Below are 24,268 nucleotides of genomic sequence, written 5' to 3' on the forward strand. Positions count from 1 at the left end.
TGCTCTGTTCATGATATCCTCGTTAGATATTTGTTTCATCCATGATATTCTTTGCATCCTCCTCAAAAACCACATCTCTGCTGCTTCAATTCGTTTCCTCATGTTACTAGATATTGTTCAACAGTCTGAGCCATATAACATAAACTGGATAAACGTAACATTTCAGTACTCTGAGGCAGGTTGTCATGCCTAGTTTAGTATTGGTCAGTATACTCTTCATTCTCGTAAAGGTGTCTTATGCCATCCCTATTCTTCTTTTGATATCCCTGTCGCACCTGCCACCTGAAGTCACCCAGCTTCCTAAGTAGCAAAAGTTCTTTACTTGTTTTATGTCTTCCCCGTTTATTCTCAGCCTGCAGATAGGATTCTCCTTCTTTTTGGATATCGCCATACATTCTGTATTTTTGCAATTGATAGACCCATTTTTGCACTTTCTTCAACAATTATATCAATTAAGTTTTGTAGTTCTTCCTCCGTACTTGCAATTAACACAGTGTCATCTGCATATCTGAAATTATTGATGTTTTCACCACCAACTTTGATTCCCAAGATGTCTCTTAATTTTTGTAATATTGTTTCACTGTACACATTTTAAAAATCAGGGGAGAAAACACACCCTTGGCTAACATCTCTCTTGATTTTCGTAAACTGACTCACTTCTCCATCTATTCTTACAGCGGCAGTTTGTTCTCAGTACAGGTTTCTGATTAGGCGGAGGTCTTTCGAATCTAGATCTAGAGTTTTCTGTAATATTTCAAATAACTTATTGTGCTTCACTTCATCAAATGCTTTTGTGTAGTCGATAAAGCAAGCAAACAAATCTTTTTGCACCTGAATAGCTCATTCTGATAGTATCGTTAACATCAATATTGCGTTTCTTGTACCTTTGTCTTTCACAAAACCACATTGTTCTTTACTTATTTCAGCTTGTATCTTATCTTTAGTTCTTGTCATCAAAATTCTTAGAAGTATCTTGGTGATATGACTCATTAAACTTACGGTCCTATGTAATTCACATTCTATTGCTCCAGGTTTCTTAGGAAGAATGATAAATACTGATTTTTCCATTTCGTCTGGTATTATTCCAGTCTCATAAATGTCATTGATTAAATCAGTAAGTTTTTCAATTCCATAATCTTCAAGGGCGATAATTTGTTCTACTACTAATTCATTCATTACAAACTTCAGATTTTAGAATACTTGGACCTTCAATGTTTTTCTTAATTTTGAGTTTTTCACCTCGATCGTCTTCAAACAATTCCTGAGTATACTCAATCCATCTGTTCATAATCTTACCTTTTTCCATGATAATGGTACCGTCCTTTGCTTTCAAACATCCACCTGAAGAACAGAGGAGCTTTTTACCAGTGATATTCTTGATTTGTTGATGTAACCTTTTTGGATCAGTAATAGGGATTCTTTCTATTTGTTCACATTCCTGGTTTAACCATTCTTCTTTGGCTTTTTGACATAAGCTTTTCATTTTTCACCATTCTACCCATTTCTCACCTCTTTCATTTCTTTCCCCTAGTCCAAATTTTCCTATGGTATTTCCATCAGCACCTTGTCCTACTTTAGCATTTAGATCTCCCATGACAATAACAATATCTTGAGATTTGCAAGCATTCCTTGCTTGTTCAAGCTCTTCATAGAATTTACGTATATTGTCATTTGTTCCATCTGTTGTTGGTGCATATATCTGTATAACTGCTAAATCAAATGGTTATCCTCTGAATCTAACAAGGAGCACTCTTTCTGTTATTGTCCAATGTCCTAAAACACTTTTTGCCATGTTTTCATCCATAAGAATTCCTACTCCATTAGTATGGGATGTTCCACAAGAATAAACTAGTGTTTTATTTCTAATCTGACATTTTCCAGCATCTATCCAACGAACTTTGCTAATTCCCATGATGTTCATCTTTAGTCTTTCCATTTCATTTCTCACATTGTCCAATCTTCCTGCTTGATATAGGGTTCTTACATTCCAAGTGGCAATAATTTTCTTTTGTGTTACTTGTATCTTATGAGGAGTAGCTTGATGAAGGTTGGGGATCCCCTGCTGGCCAGAATCAACCCTACCGAGCGAAACAGCTTCAGAATTGTCTTGAAGATCCTCTTGACACTGTTGTTGTGCGATACATTTTGTGAGTTTGACCATGGTTTTCTTAGCAAATAGATTCTAGGAAACCTAGTATCTAGCAACGGTGGTTTGCTATTGCCTACCGTTGGGTGAAGTAAAGAAATGACCATTTCTCTTCCCAAATGTTCATTCGCCTGTACTATAGCCGTTGACGTTTGAGGTCCTGGCTCATCTGCCTTCTCCATCCAAGCTCAGTTACTGAACCTGCCGGATCTGCCGTTGGCCTTCGTTCGTCTCCTGAGCAAGAACCCTTGCAGGTGCTACCGTTCCGGGTCAGAGCGGGCCTGGGAGCAATGAATGACTAAGGGGTAACTCCACTTTCCCCAAAACTCTGAAAGTTCCCAATCAGAGCCTCATCACCAGTTGCAGTTTGGAGTCATAACCAGGACTAATATTACAATAGTCTGTGCTTTATTACTTTGTATATTATTATTGCACATTTGTCCATTATAATTGTGTATATTATTTTTCTGTACTTTATACTGTAATTAGTTAAGTGTGCATACTGTTAAGTGTGTTTTTAAATGTTACTGATGTAATGAAAGAATTTCCCATTCGGGATCAATAAAGTACTTGTTGTTGTTATTATTATTATTATTATTATTATTTAAGGATCCGTATCACCCAGGACATGCCATCATCTCATTGCTACCATCAAGGAAGAGGTACAGGAACCTGAAGACACATACCCAACATCTTAGTAACAGCTGCTTCGCCTCTGCCATCAGATGTGTGAATGGAAGATGAACCCATGTGCACTACCTCACTATTTTTTATTTTCTTTCTGATCTCTTTTTGCACACTTAATTTAAAACATATTTATTTCTTACTGTAATTTGTAGCTTTTTATTACTATGTATTGCAATGTACTGCTGCAGCAGAACAACAAATTTCATGACACATGCCAGTGATATTAAACCTAGTCCTGATTCTGATGCCCCCCTAAGTCATACTGAGGACAGTATTGCTTGTTTCTTCTGAACAACTTTCAGTGGAATGAGAGAAAATTATGACACTCTGCAGCTCAGGGAATGGAGGCCCTAGTTGAACTGCTTGAGAGATGGTTTTTGCACCTCAGTGCCTGAACTGGTCGGATGTCACTGCAGTTTTCCACGCAACCCAGAGGCATTCACGGCCCTCTGTACAGGACGGCCTCGTAACTCCAGGCTCCAAGCTTCAACCAATACTGGAGGCACAGGAGCCCGCACAAGCCTGAATCAGGAGCAAAACAACAAATGCTGGGGGATCTCAGTGAGTCAGGAAGCACTTGTTTAGGAAAATGGGACAGGTGAAGGGACTAAAGTGGACAGCTGGCATTTCAGGTTGAGACCTTTCACCTGGCCCACTTCCCTCCATCAATGATGCCTGGTCTGATAAGTCCCTCCAGAATTTTGCTCTCAAAATTCAAAGTGTTATCAAGAGATACTGTCCAGATTCTAAAGGAATTCAATAAAATATTGGACTTTCCATTCCCCACTTTTGCTTAAAATAACACATTTCATATTTTTCACATTTCAATTGCATTTTCTATAAGATCTGATAAAGAGCCTCGGACCAAAACGTCGACTGTTTATTTCCCTCCAAAAATGCTGCCCAACGTGCTAAGTTCCTCCAGCATTTCGTATGTGTTGTTTCAAACTTCCAGCCACTGCAGACAATCCTGTTTATGTTAGTGCTTTCTCTACGCTGTCTAACTTACAAGATTGAGTTTATGTTTGCTTCTGGCGCCATCTAGTGGTCCATTATAGAATCAAGGAGTACTGCAACTTTAAGTTTGAATAAATAATAGCATATAAACAGTCACTCGACTACATACACCAGGGACCAGCAAAATTAAGAGAGTGAACAGGAACAACACCATGTATTCCACCTGGGTAGCCTTCAACCTGATGGCATAAACATTGACTTCTCTAACTTCTGTTAATGCCCCACCTCCCCTTCATACCCCATCCGTTATTTATTTATTATTAGTTTTTTTCTCACTCTCTCTCCTTTTTCTCCCTCTGTCCCTCTCACTATACCCCTTGCCCATCCTCTGGGCTTCCCCCCTCCCCCTTTCTTTCTCCCTAGCCCTCCTGTCCCATGATCCTCTCATATCCCCTTTGCCAATCACCTGTCCAGCTCTTGGCTCCATCCCTCCCCTTCCTGTCTTCTCCTATCATTTTGGATCCCCCCTCCCCCTCCCTGTTTCAAATCTCTTATTATCTCTTCTTTCAGTTAGTCCTGACGAAGGGTCTCGGCCCAAAACGTCGACTGTACCTCTTCCTGTAGATGCTGCCTGGCCTGCTGCGTTTACCAGCAATTTTTATGTGTGTTGCTTGAAATTCCAGCATCTTCAGATTTTCTTGTGTTTGCGAGAAAAACACTCCATGTGTCTTTCTTTTCCTGCAACTACAATTTAACGCTGGGCTCCCAAGATAATGCATCACCTAGACGGCTTAACCATTTTTCTCTGGAGATCAGGGTAGGGAAATGCTGAACTGGTACAAGGGCTCTTGTGGGGGTCCTTCTTACGTGACACTGACGCTGGTTAAACGCTTGCCTACTTCTGCCAGATTCTCCCCACACCTTCCTCCTCTGCAGCTCGCCTGTGGCCATTCACACGTCCTGCAATGCCAAGTTTTGCAAGGCAGGCAAATAAAGCCAGTATCACTGACTTCTGCCACCATCACCCTTGTCAAATATTTATTCACTGCCACTCTCATGCTAAACTCTGGCCTGCACTGCATTTCTCTTTAAAATTTCTTGCCCATTCGAGGGAAATGGAAGCTGCGGTGACAAGCCCTGAGTCATTTTCGCTGCTTCTCTCTTCACCAGGCCTGAACTGTGGCAAGGATTTTCAGCTTCCACAGAATTTTTAGTGTGGCAATAAAGCCTTTCTTCTTACTGCTTCGATCCTATCCACATCCATTATATAGGATCAATGAAACTACTGTGCTCCTTGACTGGATATACATTGTCCTGCCTTTTAACGGTGTCAGCAAGCAAGGTTCCAGCTACACTCCTTTCCACTAAGGCAATGACCTCAGAAGTGTGAAATCCCTCAATTGGGTGAGGGTGGAGAGGCCTGGGCACCGAATCAACTATTTTTCAAATGTTGCTTTAAAAATTGTAATTGAACACACCTCTACACCTCCTCCAGCAGCTCATTTTATATACCAACCACCCTCAAAAAAGCTGCCCTCAGTTCTCCTTTACACTTTTACTATCTCGCCTTAAATCTTCCACTTTGGACTGCCCAAACCCAGCAAAATGACCATGACCTTATCCATGCCCCTCAGGATTTAAACTGCCTCTATAAGCCTCCCTACTCCGGGGAAAATAACCCCAACTTCTCAAACCCCTTCTTGCACATTACCGTGCTGAAGTCTTGGGCAAATATATATAGCCAAGGGCGCCCAAAGACTTTTTCACAGTGCTGTATTTGTCAACGTGGAGCGGAGGGCGAGTTTGTAAACCGCGGAGCAAAGCACGGTGGGAATGGTGAGGGTGGGGCGCTGCAGGAGGGGCGTGGGACAGGTGGCAGAGGATGGCGCAGGTGCAGACACGCCCAGCCCTGATAAACCACTCAGGGTCATTTGATTCCAATTATTGATCGTTACAGAATGTCTCTCTGGTGCTTCCTGTTCCCTCCCCTCTCCCTTCCCCTTTTCCCAACCATGATCCTCCTTTCTCTTCCTTTTTTCCCCAACCATGCTTCCTCTCTCCCTTCCCCTTTTTCCAACCATGATTCCCCTCTCTCTGCCCCCTTCCCACTCTCCGTCCGCAGTACAGACACATACCAGGTTTATCATCAGTCATATATGTAATGAAATTTGTTTTTTTTTTGGTAGCAGCAGCAGTACAATGTAATATACAAAATGACTACAGTTACTGTGCAAAAGTCTTAGGCACCCTAGCTATATATATGTGCCTAAGACTTTTGCATAGTACTGTATCTCAAACCATTCTGTCCCAGCGACACTCTTTTCTGCACTAATGGCTTTCTGGGCTAATGACATCCTTCCTATAGCTTGGCAGCCAGAAATGCGCCCAGTACTCCAAGTGCTGTATCACCAGAGGCCTGTATAGTTGGAGCACAATGTTCCCACTGCTGTACCCAATTAGACAGGGGCTCTGGACTTGCAGAAAGATGGATGGAGAGGAGTGGTGAGGAGAAAGGGAGAGAAGGGTGGGGAGCTGTGAAAGACAGTGGGATGGAAAGGAGAGAGGAGGAGCTGAAATAGGAAGGATGAAAGCGAGAGGGAGGGTAGAAAGATGATAAATGGAGAATGAGATAGAGAGAGAAAAAGAGATGGGGTTAGAGAGAGAGAGGAGAAGGTCAGATGATGGAGGTCAGGAGGTAGAGAGGAAGATAAATGTGTGACAGTTAAAGATGGGAGAAAAACAGAAATAGGAAGGAAGACAGGAGTGAGAAAAAGTCTTGAGATTAGGTTCCAGAGGTTTGTCACAACAGTGGAGCAACAGAGAGGAGAGAGAAGGCAACCTCCATATCACAGGGTTGGAGTGTGAACCAAAGCTTCAGCTTTCATTCATTGGGTCATTAAATCACTGTGGGGTCAACGGAGGGTACATGAAAACCAGTAACCAGGTTGAAGTACTGCAGCACTCTCGCCCCCACTGGACAGTACGTCAGCACAATTTGCACCCTTACGGTGGAAAGATCAGAACCGTTGATTCCAATCTTGTATTTTTAGAGTCATACATTCTTAGCTCTGTATTTTGTTCATCCTCTTAATTACACAGCATGTAATCAGAATTTTGGCATAATAAATCAGCAGGTCAATTAAATGTAAGATGACGAAAGGATGGAGTTGCAACCCTTCATCTCCCAAAGTTAGTGATAGGAAACATGCAAATTATCCCCTTCGTTTTTATTCGCCCACCTTGCCCAGTGGGGCTTTCTTAGTGTAAGAGCCATGCATCTGTTTTCCATCTGCATTGTATGCCGTGTTGGGCGTTTATTATGGTAACTAGTCACGTGGGTGGGTGCACAGTAAAAGCAAAGTGGTTAGTTACGTATTTGTGCTTTGTTCTCGGTAGCTTAGAGCTGGGGTCCGCTGGGTGCCCTATCTGTAGTAGACCACTTAATTACGTCACTTCAAGATTGTATGTGTTAATAAAGGATTGAATAGATTTCTTTGACTTTTTAGTACATTACTATTGGATTGATCAGAGGGCACATCATAGAAGATAACTACTCGTCTAGTCACCAGCAGCGACATTGCTTTGTTCGAATAGCTGCTACGCTTAGAATCAGCAAGATTTTGAATGAAAGATGCACTTCCTAACAAGAATCACTGGTAGTAACTGAGACTGTTCACCCTGGTTAATTCCCTTCCCGTCTCGAGAAGCAGTGAAAGTAGTTCAGTGAAAGAAAGGTGGGGAGGAGTGAGGAGGGGATGAAGAGTGGGAAACAATCACGGGCTGCTTTGGGTTGGGCGCTACCATCTGTGACATTGTCTTTCCAACAGAGAAACTTTAGAGAAAACCTTTCAAGGATTACTCCGAAATAAACACCAATCACCACACACACTCCAGGGCCAATGAAATACAAACATTATTCATGGATAGCCCAACAGCTGTCACAGGTACCATTTCCTTTGTCTCAAATCAGCCACAGACTCTTCTATTGAAATCCCCAGTCATGGCACAAGGATTAGCTTCGTAAAAGCTCTAATTCCATTCCTCCATTCCTTATGATCTCTATTTTAATTCCTCTACCCTGAATTGTTAACTCTATATCTCTCTTCTCCCACATAGATACCACCCAATGTGTTTCTCTGTAGCCTACATTTTCTGTTTCATATATTTCAAATTTCCAGCATCCATACTATTGTTTCTGTGCCATTTTCCTCATGAGAGTCCTGATGAAAGGTCTTGTCCTGAAACGTCAACTGTTTGTTCCTCTCCATAGACGCGACCTGGCCTGCTGAGTTCCTCCAGCACTTTGTGTGCGTTTCTCTGGGTTTCCAGCATCTGCAGGATCTCAAACATGAGAAAACGTGCAGATGCTGGAAATCCAAAGCAAAACACACAGAACGCTGGAGGAACTCAGCAGGACAGGCAGCACCTATGGAAAAGAGTAAACAGTCCACGTTTCAGGCCGAGACCCTTCTTCAGGACTGAATCTCTTGTGTTTATAACCACCTAGTACTTCTCTTGGATGTGGGAGGAGACCACACCACCCAGAGGAAGGGTATGCAATCATGGAGAAAAGATGAAAGCTCAATGCAGACTGGGGTTGAAGACAGGCCTGAACCCAGGAGTCTAGCGCCATCAGGTTCTGACACTAATTATCACACTAACCTCATCTTGACCCAAGGTGACACCGTATATTGCAAGAATCGGGGAGCAGAATAACCCTCATACACTTATGGCTTATTTAACAGCATTGAACCAACATAAGAGTTAGAAAATTAAACATCTCAATTTGTAAAATAAATTAAGTACAGAAACAGTGGGTAAGGAAAAGGCTATTTCTTACTATCCACTTACAACAGGGTAATTTGCAGGAACTGCTTCTCTACCGCTGGAATTATGTACTGACGTTCATCTCTGACCTTAGGAATGAAAAGGAAGTCATTTTCCCACCTCAACTCCAACCCTTTTGGTGGTTGGGAGCATCACTATTTTATCTTAGATTTAACACAAGATGCCCGACACAACTCAGACTGTAATGATTCGCGTGCACACTCTTCTGTGGCTTTGCAACATTGCTTTTAGATGTACTTTTCACTCAGAATGGTAGTTTTAGAGACTTCTACATTAGCTGCAAAGGGATGACCCCCTTGCCGGGACTGGGAGAAAAATGATTTCACCAACGGGAGATCCCCTGTTTCAGTGTTATAAATTGGAAAAGTGGTCTGAGGGAATTCTGGCACAGAGGGAACAATAGAATTCATGACTTAAGTTGTTGGCCTGGGGTCGACAGAGTTGTGTTGATATTCATGCACAGTCAATAAAGTGCAAGTTTTGATTAATTAAAGAGTTGCACAGTGAATTGCCTAACCTGGACCAGTTGGTGATAGGTCAACGTCCTCAATTCCTCCTAGTTCGATTCCAACTGTGAGGAGATCGGTCCTGACGTCAGTCCCAAATTTGTGGGTCGCCTCCTGGTATCATCTCCTATTCTTTTGTCATGCTCTAAATTTCTTTTGCATGTGGAGTTTAATATCCTTCTACTGTTTACCCTTCATATACCTTGAGAACAAGATACCATTTTTTCTCCATTGTACCCGTAAGTCGACACATCTGGTCTGGAAACTCTTGTCTGCAATCCAAAGTGTTTCGCTGACCTGCGGGTTCTGCACGGACATCAGCAGATCAAATATTTGAACAATGTGTACACACGTCCAGCCGTGTTCACAGTATGTCTGACTGAAGTGCGTGTTGCGCAATTCCTTACCTATCATGATGACTGAGAGGACAATATCACTGATTTCCTGCAAGATTCTGGGCCCAACTGCTAGCAGCAAACCTCCAACCAGCTCGATCCAGCCCACCGCTGTTAGGAAAGTGATGGGTTCTATGCTGATCCCGAACCTCTTTAATGGAAATACGTCTGCGAACTTCACAAACTCCCCCAGCTGTTAACAAAACACAGATAAAGGGAAAGAACATCAAAAGACATAAGAACCTATGAAACAAGTGGAAGTCCATCTACTTTATACCACCCACTCACGTCCTCCCTCACCTGGTTTCATCTAACACCTTCCAGCCCCTTCCCCCCAGTATTTTATTCTGGCTTCTTCCCCCCTCCTCAACAGTCCTGATAGAGATTCTCGGCCCAAAACTTCAACTGTTTATTCCTCTCCCTAAATGCTGCCTGACCTGCTGAGTTCCTCCGACATTGTATGGCGTTTGTCCAAGTTAGATTGTTTTCTTTGATCAACTTTATTGGCTGATCCTCTCAATATATCTCTCCATCATCTTCTCTTCGTTTTACTTTTATCCTATTTATACCAGATCTTTAAGCAACCTATTCTGCATCAATTATATTTTACATAGACAAGTTTTATTAAGCATCCCTTCCTACCCTCATTTATTTATGCTCCAGAAAATACTATAGTGGCTGATCTGCCTGAAACTAGTCCATCAAGTTGATATCATAGCAGTGTTATTTATGCAACACACACGAAAAATGCTGGTGAACGCAGCAGGCCAGGCAGCATCTATAGGAAGAGGTACGGTCGATGTTTCGGGCCGAGACGTCGACTGTACCTCTTCCTATAGATGCTGCCTGGCCTGCTGCGTTCACCAGCATTTTTCGTGTATGTTGTTTGGATTTCCAGCATCTGCAGATTTCCTCGTGTTTGAGTGTTATTTATGCCTTGTTTTAAGTCTGTTACTGATGATATCAAATAATCTCAAAAGATTACAGGACAATTATCACTTGGCCACTCTTGCTCACCTACAGCTCACTGAGCATAGTTAATTTATGGCTCCCACTTGGCTTTCTGTCAGAGGGCAGCTGCCGGAAAAAGGAAGTAAATATGGGGTGCTCATCACCATCATGAAGAAAGAATTTTGTTTCCACAACATAGAGTACCAAACATTGTGTATCTACTGAGGCTTGACACCTTGTCGTGGTGGAGAGATCCCGAAAATGGTACCATCTGGAGCTGAGCTCCTAGTAGGATCACTCACGGTGGTAAGGTCAAGCGGGAGGCTCCAGACAATGAGTGATTCAACCAAGAACTCAACAGAGGAGCTGGCAGAAGATGTTGACACATCCCAATGGTGGTGAAGGCAGAGGAAGGCTGCAGCAACGGGGCCCAGTCACCTTGCATTCAACGCGACTGGACCCCGACCCTGATCTGTCAAGGACCACGTGGCGGCTGTCCGTGCTTCAGCCTCCCCACGTTAAACAAAGTCACACACAGGTGTCCCCCATTAAGGGAATAATCACTGAGAAGAACATCAAACTTGACTCAAATAATCACATTGTTACTGCAGTACTTAATGTAAAGATTGGATGCTCACCATGAAGAGGACTTGAAGAAAGAATTTTACTTCCACAATATAGTCTAGATAGTGCTAGCATTAAACATTTAACATTTAAGCATTAACTGTTCAGGAACAGTTATTACCCCTCAACCTTCAGCCTCTTGAACCAGAGGTGATTAACTTCATTCAACTTCACCTGCCCCATCACTGAACTGTGCCCGCAACCTATGGACTCATTTTCAAGGACATTTCAACTCATGTTCTTTATATTTACTTATTATTTCTTTTTAATCTTTTCATATTTGCACAATGTGTTGACTTTTGCACAATGGCTGTTCGTCCTTCCTGTTGGGTGCGGTCTTTCATTGATTCTATCATGTTTCTTCTATTTACTGTGAATGCCCGCAAAAAATTAATGTCAGGGTTGTAGATAGTGACATACATGTACATTGATAATAAATTTACTCTGAACTTTAAACAGGTGTTTCGTGGTCTGGCTTAATCCAAGTAAACTCCTTCACTAGCCATTCTTCTCCAGTACATTTTCCTATTTGGTGGCATCAGCCAGGGGCTGGTTGAGATCTGAACCCTGTGGCAGGGGTGATACAAAGTCAGCTTAGAGCATCTGGAACTATTACAACCAGTGTTTTCTCAAGGTGAGCTCTACTGCCTGTTGTGCCTACACATAGCTATGCAGCAAGCTAAGTAACTCTTCTCAAAAATCACCCAAGATGGAAGCTTTCTTCAGGATCTTTAATGAGACCTCTTACTTGAGAAAAGATATTGCCGTTTCAATGGCAAATAAAGAGTGGACAGAGATGAATGTCTTCCACTGTATGATTCAAGTTAAATCAAAACGAGCCCATGCAGGAAATGATACGTACAGGAGGAAGTGATGTTCATACAAAATGAACTAGAACACTACCTATCTAGTATCCATAGCATGTCAAACTTAACTAATGAACTAAAAGTCAAATGATCATTTCATCAAGTCTTTGGCAAAAGAATGACAGTCTCGGATACTGGTCTTGAAAACAGTCTTACTACACCATCTTTACTCATTCTCACTTTGAGCTTTCTAACATTCCCAACTTCACTAGGGAAGGTTTGTCTGACTAACATTAAAGGCCACTCATACCTCTTAGCTTGGTTGTCTTTCAGTGAGGTGACCTCACCTGCTTTTGAATTTGGTTTCCCAGTTCTCCACTTTCTCTGACTCTGGAGATTTCTAAAGTGATCACTTTCACCACCTCAGTCAAAAGGTTTTGGCCAAACACTAGTCTTGCCTCCATTGCTGCCTGTATAGGTGTGCATTGTTAAAGTGACCTGGTGGATCAGGAGGGGAGTCAATCTTTTGTGTAGGGGTTAAAGTATGAGGCTCATCTGCATCTGTAAAGACTGAAGTAAGTGGTCTGGAGTTTACAATAGCTGTGACCTCAACCATAAAGGTTATCAGCATGCCATGTGTGAACTTCAGAGACCAAATTTTAAGGAACATTGTATCCAGGAACCGATGCGCAATGCCGATGATCTTTTCCCAAGAACTGCTCATATGTGAAGCGTGCGGGGGATTGAAAATCCATGTGTAACCATGGTCAGAGAGGTAGTTATTCACATGGTTAATATTGCAGCTTTTGGCATCAATTTGAAGCTCTCTACAGGCTCCACAGTCAGGCCTTAACTGCTTCACTGGTCCCTTGATTGCAAAGGAATGTCGGAGGGCATTGATGAAACCAGGTAAGTCCATTGATTCGATTGCTCCAATGTGAATAGCACATGTGCTCATGCATGTAAAAGTAACAGCTCAACGTTTACAATTTTCATGACTTCCACGTGTTTTCCTTGCAGTGATGGACCATCGACCAGAAAACATCCAAACCCACATACATAAATGCTGGGTCAGTGCTTAAGCCATCTGCTGGCAAGTCTGCCATCTGCTGTTCCTACTGTCTACGCTCCAAAAACTTGCAACATGTCACCCAAGGCTACTGATAGTTCACTTTCCTCCAACAATCTATAAACCGGCCGCTCTTACAGCTCCTTTAGTAAAGCGACGGCCTCGATGACATACTTGTTCGTGGTAATGTCTGATGAGCAGAGAGATTACATGATGCCAAACGGGTGAGCTTCCTCTGAAGTATGATGTGCTTTCTTAATACGTCCTCAGAGTCAAGAAAGGGACAGAGTTTACTAAGAGGACTTTGCTTTGGGAGAGATTCCTGCTTTGGGATGCACAGCGCTTCCTCTGCGTACACCTGCCTTTGACCAACAAGAAGGATTCTAACCTTTGCCCGATTCAGTTGGTCTGCACTGAGAGGTGTCTTACAAATGTGCCAGCCATTGCAAAGGCTATCTTCGGCTACTCCTGTAACGGAATGAGCAATACATGAGAGCTGGGCAATTGCCTGGTAAGCGACTTGCCGCTCGGAATACGCTCAAAGCATGCACTGCCAAGTTGGAGGGGTGATAATGGAGTGATGTTAGTCAACACTTGAGGACGTAGTTCTACATCTACATCTAAACCAAAAGGTTCCTGCTGACAACATTCAAGTTGAGGATCACCAAGAAACGCTGGGGCAGTTAACCATGAAGGGAGGGTGAGCTGACTAGCTTGGAGCCCTCTTGTGGCCAAATCAGCTGGGTTTATATCACGAGGAACACAGCTCCACTGGCTCTTCTGAGTTGATCACATGATAGGTTAGATCCTGTTACGTACATAAATATAGAATCTCCTTGCTTCATTCAATATGTAACCAAGCACAACCTTGGTGCCTGTTTTAAAAAAAACTTGATATCATCTCGTTCTGTGTCCAGCTCTTTGGTTATCAAGGACATTAATCTTAAATGTGCTGTCAGTGGGCTGATGAGCATCATCGAGGCAGACTTCACCCACTATGGTTCTCCATGGATTGTCACCTTGTCGTGGTGGAGAGGCTTGTGTGGTCCTGTGATCCCGAGAGCAATGCTGTCTGGAGCTACACTCCAGGTAGGGTCACCCATGGCGGTAAGGTCGAGGGTGAGATCCCTGACAAAGAACAATCCAACCAAGGCCTCAACGGTGGAACAGGCGGACGAAGTTACTTCGAACTCAAAGGCTGTGAAGATGGATGAAGGCTGCAACAAACCCATCAGCTCCAATCGTCGTGGTTTCCATGCCATTGGAATCAGTTGATGGATTTGTGAAGTATCATGTGCTTCTTGGAGTGCAACATCAAGTACACATTAAACAAATACACGCACAGGCGTCTCCGCTCTGTGAGCCGCTTCTTCAGACCGAATACCATCATCCTTGACCTCGGGGGATAGCCACAACAACCCACTATGGCCCAACCCAAGTCCAGTCATTGGGCATAAGGCGCATTGTGCCAACCATTGGGCTGTTCACATACCTTGTGCACACAGATAGTGTCTCTGTCAAACCTTATCAGAAGAACAAAGTGGGGAAATTTTGTCATCTACGGCCTTATGACACGAATACCATGTGCACCTTCAGGAGCTGGGAATATGGCTACACAATGATATTTGGCAAGGGTAAGCAGACCTCCCCTCCTATTGACTCCACAACAATTCCACTGGCTCTTCTTCCAGCAACTTCCGATGTTCTAGAACATGTCTTTAGAGTGTATAGGGAAACAGAACTTTGAATATGACAAAGAATGCTGATTTTGCCCAAGTCCGATTGCTCTGATAATCCAATAGCACATAAGGCTTTATTTTTTTTCCTCAGGGTGTCCTTTCGGATAGAGGTTGATTGGAAATAGTTTAGAGCAGGATTTGCTTTGGGAGACTGTCCTGCATACCACTGTACATGAGGAAGTAGCTACATCTGATGCTAAGCTGGCTCCCCGTTGTGCTCTGCTGCGGGTGTGCTGGAACGAGTAGTAGTCCAAGGTGCGGGCCCTGAATGAATGCCGATATGTGCTAGCCACTGTTGCGATCAGTGCAGTGCATGATAGCTCTACAGTCTTTTGTTTGGTATGTGCAGTCAAAGCACAACACTTGAAACATATTCAAGGGAGGAGAAGATGGCGACACAGCGCGCGCGGCCGTTCCGAATGAATATCAATTATCTGTAACTAGGGGGCCGTGCACAATCCGGATTTGATGGAGACAGCCGTGGGAAGCACAGAGGAACATCTGGAATAACTTCTGAAATGCCTGCTTCGCTGCCACTGCTACTGTGCGATCGAGAATCTCCAGAGACGAAGGCCCCAAATCCTCGGCTTTGCCTATCGCCTGTTGCCGGGGCCGGGGTCAAAGCACTCGGCAGAGATGGTGCTCGGTGCTCAGAGGCTCGGAGTTTTCGGACGGACTCAGAGTCAGACTGTGGTCGGATGCTTCTAGGATGCTGCATCGGCAAGTTGGTGGCGCTGGAGGTTCACCATCTGCGTGAGATGATGGGACTTTCGAGAGACTCTGAGACTTTACCGTGCCATGGTCTGTTCTTATCAAATTACAGTATTGCTTTGCACTGTTGTAAACTATATGTTATAATTATGTGGTTTTTGTTAGTTTTTAAGTCGGTTTGTCATGTGTTTTCGTGATATCATTCTGGAAAAACATTGTATCATTTCTTAATGCATGAATTACTAAATGACAATAAAAGGGGACTGCGTGTCCTCATAATCATATCATATATATTCACCATCAAGTCAAGTCACCTTTTATTGTCATTTCAACCATAACTGCTGGTACAGAACATAGTAAAAATGAGAATGCTTTCCAGGACCATGGTGCTACATGAAACAATACAAAAACTACACTGAACTACGTAAGAAAAAACACAGAAACTACACTAGACTACAGACCTATCCAGGACTGCATAAAGTGCACAAAACAGTGCAGGCACTACAATAAATAATAATAAATAATAAACAAGACAATAGGCACAGTAGAGGGCAGTAGGTTGGTGTCAGTCCAGGCTCTGGGTATTGAGCAGTCTGATGGCTTGGGGGAAGAAACTGTTACATAGTCTGGTCGTGACAGCCCGAATGCTTCGGTGGCTTTTTCCAGTTGGCAGGAGGGAGAACAATTCATATGAGGGATGTGTGGGGTCCTTCATAATGCTGTTTGGTTTGCGGATGATGTGTGTGGTGTAAATGTCTGTAATGGCGGGAAGGGAGACCCCAATGATCTTCTCAGCTGACCTCACTATCCGCTGCAGGGTCCTGCAATCCCAGATGGTACAATTTCCAAACCAGGCAGTGATGCAGCTGCTCAGGATGCTCTCAAAACAACCTCTGTAGAATGTGGTGAGGATGGGGGTGGGAGATGGACTTTTCTCAGCCTTCGCAGAAAGTAGAGATGCTGCTGGGCTTTCTTTGCTATGGAGCTGGTGTTCATGGACCAGGTGAGATTCTCCACCAGGTGAATACCGAGAAATTTGGTGCTCTTAACGATCTCTATGGAGGAGTCATCGATGTTCAGCGGAGCGTGGTCGTTCGGTGTCCTCCTGAAGCCAACGACCATCTCTTTTGTTTTGTTCACATTCAGAGACAGGTTGTTGGCTCTGCACCAGTCCGTTAGCCGCTGCACCTTCTCTCTGTATGCTGACTCATCATTCTTGCTGATGAGACCCACCACGGTCGTGTCATCGGTGAACTTGATGATGTGGTTGACATGTGCCATGTCATATGACTTCAGCAATCATGGTGATCTGATTGTTCTTGGGAAATTTTTCTACAGAGTGGTTTGCCATTACCTTCTTCTGAGCAGTGTCTTTACAAGGTGGGTGACCCCTGCCATTATCTATTCTCTTCAGATTGTCTGCCAGGTGTCAGTGGTCGTATAACCAGGGCTTGTGATACGTACCAGCTGTTCGTACGACCATCCACCACCTGCTCCCATAACTTCATATGACCCTGATCGGGGGCTAAGCAGGTTGCCCAAGGGTGGCCCATATGTAGGGAGTGCCTTACACTGCCTTTGGTAGAGACATATCTCCACCCCGCCAAACAAATTGAGTGTTCCTTTAGAAAGTGTCTCCAGTCTGCAAGCTTTTTTTTCCCCTGTGAATCCTCTGCATTTCTTTAAAGGGTTAGGTTGGTTTCTTTTGGTCTATCACGTTTCATAATACAGTTTACCTCTTCAGTTTTGTTGACTGTAATCTGGGTTTTGGTTTTCAATGTTGTTGCTGGAGACCTCTCTTTGAGTGATGTGTTACCAGAAGTTGAGAACTTAAAGCTGGGGTCATTTTACATTTCTGCGTGGTGGCAAGTAAATTCCACAAAGAATGCAAATGGCAGATACAGGGCATGATGCTCTGTCGTATACCTGAGATCTTCAGTTACCCAACATTCTTGGATGTTGTTCAGTAGTTTCTCCATTATAGGGTTTATTCCTCTTGCTGTGTCCAAGAAACTCAGCCCTAGTAGGTAACCCTTATTTTTTGCGGCTTGCAGTTCCAACAGCAAATCTGCAAGCTCCAGTACCCTCTGTGTTTCTTTGTGCAAGAGCTTTGGAAAATTATAGCGTCTGCTGAAGAGATTTTCTTAGACTGCCTCCAAAGAGCCACAGCATTTGTTCAGCTTCTGCCCCAACATATGTAAATCCGTAGCTGGGTTGTTAATGTGAACTGCTCTGCAGTGACTCCCCACTAAGCCACTTCCAGAGAAGGTGTAGCTCTTACTAGGTTTGAGGTTTAGCCCTTGTGAAAGCCTAATTTTCAGGTCAGATAACAGGCAGACTATCTGTCGAACATGTTTAGTCTTGCTGTGACTAGGTCTCAACAAGCCAGATACCAAGCCAAATCTAATGCACCTGCAGCTCCTGAATCAAAACATTGTGGCGACTGGTTTGCCAAATGTGGGTCTTGGGATGGGTGGAAGTTCAGCCTATCCACGCCTGTGCAGATAGGATTGGCATCAGTGACAATTCCTGACTGAGGTTCTTGCTGTGGTGGAACCATAGAACCATAGAGCACTACAGCACAGAAAACAGGCCATTTGGCCCTTCTAGTCTGTGCCAAAACATTATTCCGCTAGTCCTATTGACCTGCATCCAGTCCATAACCCTCCAGATTTCTCCCATCCATGTACCTGTCCAATTTATTCTTAAAACTTAAGAGTGAGCCTGCATTTAGCACGTCAGATGGCAGCTCATTCCACACTCCCACCACTCTCTGAGTGAAGAAGTTCCCCCTAAAGTTCCCCCTAAACCTTTCCCCTTTCACCCTAAAGCCATGTCCTCTCGTATTTATCTCTCCTAAGTGGGAAGAGCCTATTCACATTTACTCTGTCTATACCTCTCATAATTTTGCAAAACTCTATCAAATCTCCCCTCATTCTTCTACGCTCCAAGGAATAGTCCTAACTTGTTCAATATTTCCCTGTAACTCAACTCCTGAAGACCTGGCAACATCCTAGTAAATCTTCTTTGCACTCTTTCAATCTTACTGATATCTTTCCTATAGTTAGGTGACCAGAACTGTACACAATACCCCAAATTTGGCCTCAACAATGCCTTATACAATCTCCCCATAACATCTCAACTCCTATACTCAATTCTTTGATTTATGAATGCCAGGATGCCAAAAGCCTTCTTTACAATCCTGTCTACCCGTGATGCCACTTTCAGGGAATTATGTATCTGAACTCCCAGATCTCTTTGTTCCTCCGCACTCCTCAGTGCCCTACCATTTACTACCATGTCCTACCCTGATTTGTCCTTCTAAAATGCAACACCTCACACTTGCATTAATTTCCATCTGCCATTTTCTGGCCCATTTTTCCGGCCCATTTTTCCAGTTGGTCCAGATCCCCCTGCAAGCTTTGAAAGCCTTCCTCGCTGTCCACAACACCTCCAATCTTAGCGTCATCAGCAAACTTGCTGATCCAATTTACCACATTATTATCTAGAACATTGATATAGACAACAAACAACAATAGCCCCACAACAGATCTTTGAGGCACACCACTACTCACAGGCCTCCAGTCTGATAAACAATCATCTACTACCACTCTGTCTTCTCCCACACAGCCAATTTCGAATCAGTTTACAACCTCTCCATGGAACTGCAAGAGTAGGTCTTTACTGGTGCAGATCATGACTATGGATACCTGGATAATGTGCAAGAGTGGGCTCCCTCACCTCTGCCCCTCTGACCCTCAGCACAGGATTCCCCCAGGGCTGTGTCCTAAGCCCCCTCCTTTACTCTCTGCATACCCATGACTGTGTTGCCATCCACAGCTCCAATCTGCTAATTAAATTTGCAGACGATACTACATTGATTGGCCGTATCTCAAATAATAATGAGGCAGCCTACAGAGAAGAAGTCATCACCCTTATACAGTGGTGTCAAGAAAACAACCTCTCCCTCAATGTCGCAAAAACAAAGGAGCTGGTTGTGGACTACAGGAGGAATGGAGACAGGCTAACCCCTATTGACACCAATGGATCTGAGGTTGAGAGGGTGAATAGCTTCAAGTTCCTCAATATACACATCACCGAGGACCTCACTTGGTCTGTACATACCGGCTGTGTGGTGAAAAGAGTACAACAGCGCCTCTTTCACCTCAGACAGTTGAAGAAGTTTGGCATGAGTCCCCAAGTCTTAAGGACTTTCTACAGGGGCACAATTGAGAGCATCCTGACTGGCTGCATCACTGCCTGGTATGGGAACCTCACTTCCCTCAATCGCAGGACTCTGCAGAGAGTGGTGCGGACAGCCCAGCGCATCTGTTGATGTGAACTTCCCATTATTCAGGACATTTACAGCAACAGGTGCATAAAAAGGGCCCGAAGGATCACTGGAGACCCGAGTCACCCCAACCACAAACTGTTCCAGCTGCTACCATCCAGAACGGTACCACAGCATTAAAGCCAGGACCAACAGGCTCCGGAACAACTTCTTCCACCAGGCCATCAGACTGATTAATTCAAGCTGATTCCTAAGCTATATTGACTGTTCTGTTGTATATCTTACCGTACATATTATTTATGACAAATTACTATAATTTGCACATTGCACATTCAGAGAGAGATGTAACGTAAAGATTTTTATTCCTCATGCATGTGAAGGATGTAAGAAATAAAGTCAATTCAATTCAAAGTCATGCTGGTTGAGTGTTGTGGACAGCTTCATCACTGTCTTTTTTATAACCAAGGTGCATTTGGACAGATTCTTTGGTAAGGTGCAATGGCTGTTGTGATGGCAAAGCGTGACCAGTTACAGACACCACTGTCTACGTCAGCTGCTGCTCATACACTTTGCCTCTGCTGAGACAGACATGTTCTTCCTTGAGTGCACTTACTATAACCTCATCCCTGCTTCCTCCATGCTGAAGCATGCTTTCTCCATTTGCATCTCAACTTCACAGTTAGCATTTGCTGCTCTCATTCCTTCTGCAAGTTTGTGCTGCAGCTATACTAATTGTGGTTTCACCTGAGCATCGAGAAGACACTGTAGATGCACCACATTCCATTGTGGTCGACTGCAGATTTTGGCAATATTCAGTTGGACTCTGGGCCTCAAGGGAAAGAGGTATCAGGGCCAGTGCACTCCACCGGGGCAGCGTAGCACAGCATCCGGGCTGGAATTGGTGCTGCCCCTACCCCGCAGCGCTTGGCAGGACAATGGACTGAGGGTCTGTACTACATATATACATACAGATTTTGAATGGTTGTATTTAACTGATATCCTATTATCTTGCAAGGACTAGGCCTCAAGATGAGGTGTTGCCTGTTTACAGCTGCCAGGGCGAAGCACTGGAGCCAGTGTGGCGCAGAATCCAGACTTGAGTCAGTGCTGCCCCACCCCACAACCTCCCAGTGTTCGCTCAGTAGAAGACAAGCTCTGTTGAGATAATCTGCAGATTTTGGCGCCATCGGTTGGCTGCAGTTTGAGTGGTTGTACCTTTCCATCTTATACATGCTATGTGTGCTTTATGCTGTGTGTGACTGTCGGTACTGTGTTTTGTACCTTGACCCTGGAGTAACACTGTCTCGTTTGGCTGTATTCATACAAAGTTGAATGACAATTAAACTTGAATTGAATTCTGAACTGACTTCCAGGTCTCGGCAATTGATATTGCTCAAGTCCAAAGCCAAAATTATCATCTATAGCATTCAGATGCATCTCTAGTCCACACACAATGCCTTTGAAAACCTGCTCTTTTCACTCTACTGCCCTGCGTGCTCTACAAAGCTATGCAGAGAGCTAAACAACTCCTCAAAAATCACTACAGACTAAAGCTTTCTTCAGGGTTTTCAATAAGATCTCTTACTTGTGAAAAGATATTGCTGTTACAAAAGCAAAAACAGAGTGATGGAAATGAACGTCTCCCACCATATGCTTCAAATCGAATCAAAACCAACCTGCGCAGGAAATGATACAAAAAACAGCTTATGTACAGGAAGTGACATTCATATAAAATGAACTGCCTCTGGAGACGCAAGAACGCGAGCCAAGCCAGAAATAAAATTACATTATTCGGAACTGCTACGTTTTACATTTATCATCAAGGATCAAGGAGCACCACATGTGTATTGAAGCATCAAAACATACAGTGAAATGTATACACAAGAAAATCTGCAGATGCTGGAAATTCAAGCAACACACACAAAATGCTGGTGGAACACAGCAGGCCAGGCAGCATCTATAGGAAGAAGTGCAGTCGACATCTCGGCCTGAAACGTCGATTGTATTTCTTCCTATAGATGCTGCCTGGCCCAGTGAAATGTATAGCTAGCTTCAAACTCATTCAGCGAGGATGTGCTGGGGGCAACCCACACGCGTCACCAGCTCCACAACCCACACAGTCACAGGAGAACAGGCAAAGTCCTTACAGACAGCAGTGGGAATCAAACCACGATCTTACAGCTGGTGCTGTAAATGCACGCTGTAAATGCACGCGGTAACCGCTACGTTACCGCGCCACCTCCTATGGGTTTTAGCAGGTCAGAGTAACTCTAAAGGTTCAAAGTACATTTATTTTCAAAGTTTGCATGCAGTATACAACCCTGAGACTCGCATTCCCACAGGCAGCCACGAAACAAAAGAGAATCCTGGAAACCCTTCAAAGATAAACATCAATACCGACCCCCTCCCCCCCCCCAAGAAGAGAAACAAATCTCACAAATGGCAAAAAAGGAAAAAAAAACACAGAATATAAAACACAAAATCAAAACAGCCCAGGAATATTCAGTTCAGATCAGTTCATTTCAATCTAGCTCTGTGCTGTTTGTTATCTACAGACCAGCCCCGATCAAAATTGCCCAAAATACAACAAAAAATGGAGCAACCAGAAACTAGAAAAACATAATGTGTACAACAGAGTCCATTCTCACTTAGAAATGAACTAACTCGGCTCCCTAAAATGTGCTTCCAAACATTAAAAAATGTCTATCTGTTAAAAAAATAGCCCTACATTAAACACAAACATTCTGAAAAATACCAATAGAAAGCTTGTGTTGTTACATAGAGCACCTGGTGTGCTGAAACTTTTTTGATCTTATTCCAAACTAAGGAAAATGTGCAAAGCTGTCAGCCAGACTAAATTGTTTTGTGATGTGCATATTGACATGAGTCCATCACCCTGAGGTCTAAATGAGACTCATTCATGGCTGGTGCCTGAGTTTTCTGTGCAAGAGATTTCCCACCCCCTCACCCCCCCATGAATCCATCCACTCTGACAAATCAATACCAGTATTGTCACAGGTGCCAATTTCCCTATCCCTCAACCCCTAACCCAAGACTTCTTTAATTGTGGTGTCTCAAAAATTGAGAACAAGTCAGAGCCCACTAAACTAGCGTGCACGTCAACACCAGCGTGTTTCTACTGAAGATTAACCAGAGAGGTTTCTGAACAAAGTCCACTGTATGCAGTAATCAGCCATGGAGATAATTTACTTCAAAGAGGTCCCTTCTCTCCAACCAGCAGTTAGTAACGTCCTGACACAGGGCTAATCCCAGCTTTGTCAAGCTATCTAGAAATGAGGTTCAAAAGCAAAGTGGTAATCAATAATTACATCCCAGTTAAATGAACTGCTGCCAAAACCACCAACAGCACTCTTAGCCTTAAAACTGCTGACAGACAAATCTCTGAACAATCAAACTGTGAATGCGCCACTGGGTGACTTGCTGTTAAGAGACACGAGCACTGGAATTAAGCCATACACATATTCGAGCCCATTCATATGAGGCGGTGCCCTCTCATTAAATGTAATAAAGGATTTCATTCAAAGGAAACATTTAGATGGCAGATATAAATTCCAACAACATGAGAAAGTCTGCAGGTGCTGGAAATCCAAAGCAACACACACGAAATGTTGGAGGAACTCAGTAGGTGAGGCAGCATCTAAGGAAATGAATAGATTGTTGACGTTTTGGGCCAAAACCCTTCTTTACGATATAATTTCAAGGCTGTCAAATTCATCGACTACTTGCGTCGTCATACAATCTCACTCATAAGGCAACCAAACCAAAGAATAATGCAAATTTCATCCATCAGTAAATGCGACACAGTGGGGCCAACATAGAACGGTACAGCACAATACAGGCCTTTTGGCCCACGATGTTGTGCCGACTACTTAACCCACTCTAAGATCAATCTAATCCTTCCTTCCTACATAGTCCTCTTTTCTATCATCCATGTGCCTATCTAAGAGTTTCTTACCACACCTGGTAAGAGAGCAAGGTGTTTAAGAATTAGCTGAACAAGTATTTGCCTAACATTCTTTCAGAAGGGTTGGGGCTCCAAGGACGAGCTATTTAATACATCAAGAGGAAACGTGAATTCATTTAAATCTTACATCCATCCCACAGCATGAGGGAGTAAAAATCATTGCATTATGACTCCGTCGCAGTGTACAGACATGTGAATTTCTAAGGCTAATTGCTTGTAGAAAGAAGCTGTCCCATAGCCTGTTGGTTCTGGCTTTAATGCTGCAGTAGTGTTTGCCAGATGGAAGCAGCTGAAACAGTTTATGGTTGGGGTGACTGGTGTTCCCGATGATCTTCCAGGCCTTCTTTATGCACCTGCTGTGTAAGTGTCCTCAGTGGAGGGAAGTTCACATCCACAGATGTGCTGGGCTGTCCGTACCACTCTCTGCAGTGCCTAGCAATCAAGGTTGGTGCAGTTCCCATACCTGGCAGTGAAACAGCCAGTCAGGATGCTCTCAATGGTGCCCCTATAGAAGGTCTTGAAGATTTGAGGGCTCATGGCGAACTTCTTCAGT

The 24,268-nt window shown here is 43.7% G+C and overlaps 1 protein-coding gene across 1 annotated transcript in view; it reads right to left on the reverse strand.

Annotated features, from left to right (window-relative positions):
- LOC140190446 (transmembrane protein 35B-like) overlaps positions 1–24,268 on the reverse strand; it is a 72,476-nt gene that overhangs the window by 43,896 nt on the left and 4,312 nt on the right. Inside the window, exon 2 of the mRNA XM_072247049.1 lies at positions 9,552–9,732. Within this exon, the coding sequence (XP_072103150.1) occupies positions 9,552–9,732 (181 nt within the window). The remainder of the gene's footprint in view (positions 1–9,551; positions 9,733–24,268) is intronic.

Source organism: Mobula birostris, chromosome 30 (assembly GCF_030028105.1).
Source record: "Mobula birostris isolate sMobBir1 chromosome 30, sMobBir1.hap1, whole genome shotgun sequence".
Classification (NCBI taxonomy): Eukaryota; Metazoa; Chordata; class Chondrichthyes; order Myliobatiformes; family Myliobatidae; genus Mobula; species Mobula birostris.